The following is a 7,922-nucleotide window of genomic DNA, read 5'->3' as shown; positions in this document are numbered from 1 at the left end:
TAAGTACTATTTTTAATTTTCAAAGGAACATAAATGCACAGAACCTCGGATTCAGAAGGTTCAGATGGTGCATACACCTTCCATTTGTGTGACCAAAGTGAGGCCCATGCAGAGCAACATAGAGCAAATATGACTGTGAAAGAGTTCTGGCAAGAAGAGAGAGTGCAATTTCCCCCTCTACAAAGATAACATTTTCTTCAGTGGGCCTGGTAGCACAAGTCATACTAAGTAATAACTGAATTCACCCATCTAATTCCTCAGGGATTATGCTGAAAGCATACCCCATAATCCTCAGGGATGTGTTAAAGCTTTGGCTGGGACTCACTCAGCAGAAACTGCTCAAGATCAATCCACACAGCACTTTTCTCCATTTTGATTTAAAGGAACATGGTCCAAACTAGGTTAGGCACCACATTTCTGAGGATGCAAGGCTACTTAGCAGGAAATACCCTTGTGGCTCTTACCCCCTCTCCCCATTACTACCAAAAGACATTTTAAAAATAACATATGATTTCATTTTCCAGTTGGAAAGATGCTGAAACCAAAAAGGGAGCCATACTTAAGTTTCCAAGAAACTGTGATTGAGAAAAGAAAAAACTGGAAAATAAGAAAATCAGTGATAAAAACATGACTAGGTAATGTAAATGCATTTCCTCATAAGTAAATGAAATTCATTTTAAGTTTAGAATGCTGACAATCATGTCAGATGATGAGAAATAACAACATGGTAAACATTTCCAATATCAAAGACATTGCGTCAACAATTATGCCCTTTTTCGCCTCAAGAGGCACTGATTGATTTGTTGACATACATCAATAGTTACTCTATGTATCACTGAAATAACTCACCAAACGGTTTCTTCTACCGCTAGGTCTAGGAACATAGTGCCTTTGCTGTTATTCCCAACTCCTACAACATAATCAGTGTAACAAACTCCCCCAACAATCCTCTTGTAATTTCTCAGATGGGAAATGATGCTGAAGTAGAATTAGCTTTGATTTTCTGATAGCTACTACTCTGATAGCATTTGACATGACATTCGCAAGTTATACCTGCAATGTCTATATAATTCTATTCTCTGTTAACATTAATGTCATTATAACCAACAAGCTAAATAAAGTGTGTAGGTATCTAAAGACTTCCATTTTGTATGCTGACAGGCAGAAATAATGCAGAAAAGTAAGCAAGCACATATTTAATTTGAAGTAGCTACAGCTCCCTAAACTTAATGATTTAGAAACATCCTATTTGCATGTCATGATATCAGTTCTGTTCGGCAAACCCTCAAGCATATGCCTAGCCTTAATTCTGCCCTTCTTATTTTGGGTTTTGTTGAAGATGAGTACATTCTCCACAATAGAAGAATGATATAGAACCAAATGGCAGAGTATAAGAACCAAATGATGTAGAACCAAATGGCAGAGTATACACGACTTTTTACCTTTATTTTTTTAAACCGGCTACAGTTAATCTGAGGCAGTCTTTTGGTTTCATTTTCACAATATGATACTTCAGTAATGAGGATGAAGATTGTTTCAGAGATACTCAGTGGCATCCAGCCGGACTACTTAACATGAGCTCAGAATTGCTTATTTTCTCATCTGACTTAGCGGAAAACAGACGAATTCCAAAAGTTTGTGTAAACGTATTATACAAAATCAGTTCTGAACCTTTGGAACAAAGTTTCAAAGGTTAATAATATATACCATGAAATCATGTACATCCCTGAGGATGTCCTGACATTGAAGCCAGTTATAAAGGGTCTTCCAGATATAAACCTCAATTACAAAATAATCCCTGCCATACCAACAACACACTGGGCTTATTAAACATAAAAGAATTTACTTTCAGCAAACACCAGTTAGATTTTGCCTTCCCATTAAGTGAAATTTCACGTTAGTTCGATTTTCTATCATGAACTATGAAAAAATTCAAATTAAAGAGTTCAAGTAAAGAAATATGATGATGCAAAGCAGATGCATTAGCTATGAAAACAACTAATCAATTTCAACAGGTGGATTCAAGGTGCAGCAGGCACAGTGGATTGGAATAGCAAAATCAGAAAAATAATCTGCAGGCCGGTTAAGAACAGCCACAATGATGGGGGATCAGTCTTTGGTCCATGGGCATTGCTTTCTATATAATCTCCCAAAGTCCCAGGAACTGACAATTGCTGCAATCTGATGGGAGCCATTTTGGTGTCCTGCCTTTTAAAGGAGACTTCTGATGTTTCTCAGGACTGAATCATTTTCTTCTGTGCATCAAAGATGTATCTTTTAAATAGAAGAGTGATACGGACAGGCTGGACTGAGTCAACCTTGTTACTTTCATCCTCTTTCACTGGATCCCCCTTCCCTGCCTTGATCTTCTTCTTGGAGGTGGCAGTCAGAAGTGCCTTTGTTTCCGGCCTCACCCCATCTGAAAAGAATAAAGCCATATATTAAAAAGGAAAAACCTCTGGGTAAACGTTTCAGAATTATAAGTGTTGATCTCAAAGTGGTTTGTATATGAGCTTATACCTACAGGATTCTAAAGTGAGAACAGCAGTCTGGAAAACCCAGGAAAATTGGCAATTTCATCACCTCTTTTAAGGCCTTCATTGAATAAGAGAATAAACAAGATAGAGTCCTGAGCAAAAGTTGACTGCATTCCACAAAAAGAGACATCTGCTCCAGTGTCCTTCTGAATTTCTTTATTACCATTCAGAGGTCAAGTCTGCACAACTAGAGGACTATGGACTGGACTCTTGGGCCCCTTCCGCACACACAAAATAATGTGTTTTCAAACCACTTTCACAACTGTTTGCAAGTGGATTTTGCTATCCTGCACAGCTTCAAGGAGCACTGAAAGCAGTTTGAAAGTGCATTATTCTGCATGTGCGGAATGAGCCTTGGATAGTTAGGTGGACAGGGAACTGGCTAGAGAATGGCACTCTTAAGAGTAGTTTTTAATGACATTTCATCTGAATGGAGGGAGGTGTCCAGTGGGGAGCCAGTGGGCTTGTTTCTGGTCCCAGTACTTTTCAACATTTTTATAAATGGTTTGGATGAGGGTGCATTAAATTTGCAGATGACACCAAATTGGGAGGGGCAGCAAATACACCAGAAGATATAGAATTCAACGACCTCTGAACGTACTAAAAAAGCGGGCAAATGTAAACAAGATGCAAATCATAAGGATAAGTGCCAAGTGCTACATCTGGGTAGCAAAAATAAGGAACGCATATACTGGGTGGGGGATACACTTCTGGGTAGCAATGTGTGTGTGATCATGGGTTTTGGGTGGACCTTTAGTTAAAAATGAGCAGCCAGAGCAATACACCAACAAAAAAAGGCTGATGCGATCTTGGGGTGTATCAACAGACACATACCATCCAAATCGCAAGGTGTCATAGTCCCACTGTAGACTACATTGGTGAGGCTGCACCTGGAGTATTGTGTGAAGTTCTGGAGGCCCCACTTCAAAAAGGATGTGGACAAAATGGAGCAGATCCAGAAGAGAGTGATGAAGATGATAGGGGCCTGGGGACCAAGCCCTATGAGGAAAGGCTGAGGGACTTGGGAATGGTTAGTCTAGAGAAGAGAAGGTTGAGGGGAAATATGATTGCTCTCTAAGTAGCTGGCCAGGCAATTGTCAGGGATCCTCCAGGTTGATCCTGCATTGTGTGGGGGGCTAGATTAGATAGCCTTTATGGCCTCTTGCAACTCTATGATTCTAATCAGTATAAAGAGTTAGCAACCTAGGTCTGGACTATACGACTTCAGACTATCACAAGTAAGTGTTCATATGGCAAAATGCAGAACAATACCGGTAATTAAAAAAACCCGTCAATACAGGAAACCACACAGAACATTTCTATCCTCAGCTGATTCTTAAAATTCTATTTTTCTGTTTTCAAACTTTTTGGTCCGAGTGTTTTGAATCACGTGGTAAAATCCAGATAAATCCAGATACCGGTTACTGTGTCATCTACTGTTTACAAGACAGAAGTTGACTATTCTTCTACTTCCTATTCTGAGTTTTGAACATCTGTGGAAGTATACAGTCCTCCTTCTCATTTGGTAGGATGCATGCAACTGTTTTGCCAACTTGCTACCAGCACACCATGAATTACCACATTTGTCTTGGCTCTCAGTCAAGTCTCTTTGAAGAGATGAGGGCCTGGGCCACTGATCAGGGACATGAATTTTTCATAGTTGTGGCATGTTTGAGACAGATGGAAACTGTGTCTTACTGTTGAGAACCTAAACATTTCTCCCCTGGTCTAATCAAGCTTTTCCATTGTACCTCTGCATTCTGATTCCTTTCTTTGCAATTCCCTTCCATCTTCAGTCTGGGATGTAAACACTCAGGATTTCAATGTATTGTCATAACCACTCAGGATTTCCATTCCCATTTGCATCTGATGAAGCAAGCTACAACTCTCAAAAACTCATATGCCAAAAATCTTATGGGTCTCTAAGGTATCACTGAAGTAAAAGCTAACTGTTGGCAATTCACAATCAAAAACCATTTAAATTAGTTTAGCACACACAAACAGAATGACAAAATGATTTATTTTGCCATTCTGCCAATTAATGTCTGCATATGAAGCTGTGATTTAAAATCCCTACTAAAGATTATTCATGCAGGACTAAGAGGGTGGATAGTTAGTCTAGGATAGTCAATCTGGAATTAAAAGCGTGACCTCATGCAAACTGTATTGAAGTCCATGAATGGAAACCTTGTAATTTAAATGTCATAGTGGAGACTTTTAAGACACACAAGAGTCCACCTCAAAGCACCAGAGCAGAATAAGTCCAGTCCAAGGCTTGCACTCAAAGCTTTTTTATTTCTTCAAACAGATGACAGAGATCTCAGTAACAGCATATTCAGTGCCACCTAGCTGAATATTTCAGAAAGGTTCTTGGGCAATGAGCCAATTTCAGTTCAGGTATTTCTAACCTGTGGTGTCACATAACCTTATCTCAAACACTTAATCAGCTTCTCTCCCTTCATACTGAAATTCAGAGACAGGTTCTCATATCATGGCCCGACAAAAAGATTGAGATGCTTATGATTTACTGGAGACAGGACGTCTACAAGTGTGGGTGATCTGTTCCAATGCAGACATACTAAATGGTCATTCACAGCTGACTGTGACTGCAACTCAGAACCGGAAATACTTTTTTTTCTTTTAGTCTTGTCAGACAGATACATCCACCATGTGGCAAGTGTAGTATATTGCAATAGTCTAAAGTAAGGAAGCAGCCACTGAAGCAAGGCCTACAGTTTGTTACCGTTTATTTGTATTAGTTCCTGGCCCATACTGCCCCATAGATCGCATGATCTCTGACTCTTCCATCCTGTTGGTATTTATGTATGAATTCTGATAGTTCTTAGCTGTACAGAAAAAGGATACTGGAAAAGTTTAAGAGCCACTTTACATGGAACATTTTTGAGGTATAAACCTTGGCTTTTAACGTTTCCACATAGAACATGAAGGCAAATACATTCAATAGGTATACTCATCAGAGATCTACGGCTAGCTATAGAGCCACACTGGCAATACAATTTGTGACAAACCAGAATTTTCCACAATGTAATGCATCATTACATATGTCTAAAATTATCCAATAAATGCAATACAAAAAAAATACGTGTTTTTAATATATATTTTTGCAAATTACAGTATTTTAAAGTTTTCTCCAAAATATGTTCTCTTTGGCTCTTTTCACACATTACATGCACAGGCATATTCCTAAGATGCTTTTAGTGTATACGTAAAAATGTGACAGTTGGAAACATAAATCTACAAACAAATACAATATGCAGTCACAGCTGTTATGGAGAATAGCGAGATAGAATTCTTAAACCCTAAGTATGCAATGGACTCAACCAATAATGTACTTTTTCCTCAGTTTACTCTGCAAATAACAATACGTAAAAGTAGAAAACGAACAAGCAGCAGGATTGTGACATGTTATGTTTTACTGTCACAATTTAGTTCAGTCCTACAGTCTACTGTGCTGGTTCCAGGATAGCAGTAAAGGAGAGAAGTGGCACTTTGATAAAACACAACTGGGAGTATGCAATCGTCAATCACATGCACCTAAACTATATAATAAATACATACCCTTGTCCAGTGGCGTACCAGGCCTAAATGGCACCTGAGGGCATGACCGGATCCCCACCCCTCCCCTCCCGCACCCCACTTACGAGAACCAGCAGGGAGGCCAAAGAGGGCAGGGCTTGGGGGGTGGGGTTCAGGTGGAGGCTTGGATGGGTGACACAGTGCCCACCTGGGCTGCCCACCGCTGAGCCCTGCCCCCTGGCCTTCTTGCAGGCCAGCTCTCTGCAGGCCAAGAGGGCAGGAGCCAGCTTGCAGGGAGGCCAGGGGGCACGGCTTGGTGGCGGGTGGCCCAGGCAGGTGTTTTGGTGGTGAACGGCCCAGGCAGGGTCCGGATAGGAGAGAGACTAGGGGGGGGGGGCTCAGTGGCTTGGGCTGGTGCCATGGTGATAGGCCAGCTTCTGTCCTCTCCTGCCTCCATGGGCGGGTTGGGAGCTGGTCTGTGGCCATGGCAAGCAGCTCAGCCAGCGAGCGAGGAGCTGCTGGGCACCAGCCAGGTAGCCACGCTGCGGGAGAGACTGAGTGTGGGGACCTGGCCAGCACCTGGCGCCCGATGTGACAAAACAGTGTGCGCCCAGGGACATGGGTATACCCCATGTTCCCATTAGCGGCACACCACTGCCCTTGTCCCATGACCAAATCCCCTTTTCAGGATTTGGTGGCTAAAAATCCTAAGGAGATTCACACATCTCTTAGTTTGATGACTACATGTATGTTCCCTAATAATTTAAATAGCTGTTCATTCTAAATCTTTTAACATTTCTATTATCCATTAGTGAATTCATTTGTAATAAGAGTAATCAGCACCTCCTGGTTGTTTCCTTATGAATAAAAGGCCTCAGTTTAAGAGCACTTGTACAATTCCCATTTGTGTAAACGCACAGCCAGGAGAGGCTCACCGTAATAGTACCATAAAACACCACTGCACTTAATCTTGTGGGTAGCTTCAAGCATTATGCAACAGGCACTATGGTGTGTGTATGCTAGTGATTCTCTGTAAAGGATGGATGCCAGACACCTATGTATGTGCATCGCTATGCCACAGTGTAATTACATCTGGGACTGGGTCAGAGTATATATGGGCCGTTTAATTCATATACTATACTCCAATATGCAGTGCCCACTTGGTGCAAACACAGTAATAGTGTTTGCCGTGAAATGAGTACAGCTGATCTAAGCTGTGAAACAGACAAGGGACAGGAACATAAAGTCAACTTTTTATTTGCAGAACAGAACAGAACAGCAAATACACAGGCAAAATGTTATTAAGTATATTTCCTTTTTTGGTGTTCAAATTTTGTTAGTACTTAAAAAGATCAAAAATGATTAAAAAGTACATTTAACATAAGGATTCCCAATTTCATCTAAATCAAGTGTGAAAAATGAAGCACATTTCCAAAAGGAGAAATCCACTCCACTCTGCATTCTAAAGGAAAGGCTGGGGGTGGGCGTGGGAGAGCAATAGAGGCAAAAGAACACACTTCATCTGCTAGTTTCCACACCTATTCAGGGAGGGAATTATCTCCAAGGCATTTAGTAGCAGGAGAGCTGGAAGAAATATGGTAGCTCCTGAAAGTGAAATCACAGGCTGCCAGCCAAAAGTAGTTCAGGTATTACCGTGAGGTATCTAAATTACTTAATCAGATCCCAGGGCCTGTATTCTGCAAACGGATTAGGTGGCCACTGGCATCGTCCCTTGACAAATGGCGTGTGGTGGGGTTTTTTTCACTCTGGTGCCAGGAGGTCTATGGGCTGAAGAGGCTCTGTGACACCGACCGGCACAAAGGAGGAAAGCACAAGCAGACAGACGGG

The 7,922-nt window shown here is 41.2% G+C and overlaps 1 protein-coding gene across 1 annotated transcript in view; it reads right to left on the bottom strand.

Moving 5' to 3' along the window:
* Positions 1–1,420: 1,420 nt before the first annotated feature.
* EEFSEC (eukaryotic elongation factor, selenocysteine-tRNA specific) overlaps positions 1,421–7,922 on the bottom strand; it is a 179,055-nt gene continuing 172,553 nt past the window's right edge. The window contains exon 7 of the mRNA XM_048490222.1: positions 1,421–2,419. Within this exon, the coding sequence (XP_048346179.1) occupies positions 2,235–2,419 (185 nt within the window). The 3' untranslated portion in view covers positions 1,421–2,234. The remainder of the gene's footprint in view (positions 2,420–7,922) is intronic.

Source organism: Sphaerodactylus townsendi, linkage group LG03 (genome assembly GCF_021028975.2).
Source record: "Sphaerodactylus townsendi isolate TG3544 linkage group LG03, MPM_Stown_v2.3, whole genome shotgun sequence".
NCBI classification, from domain to species: Eukaryota; Metazoa; Chordata; class Lepidosauria; order Squamata; family Sphaerodactylidae; genus Sphaerodactylus; species Sphaerodactylus townsendi.
Note: the sequence above shows the minus strand (reverse complement) of the source record. Positions and strands in the feature narration are given on the sequence as shown.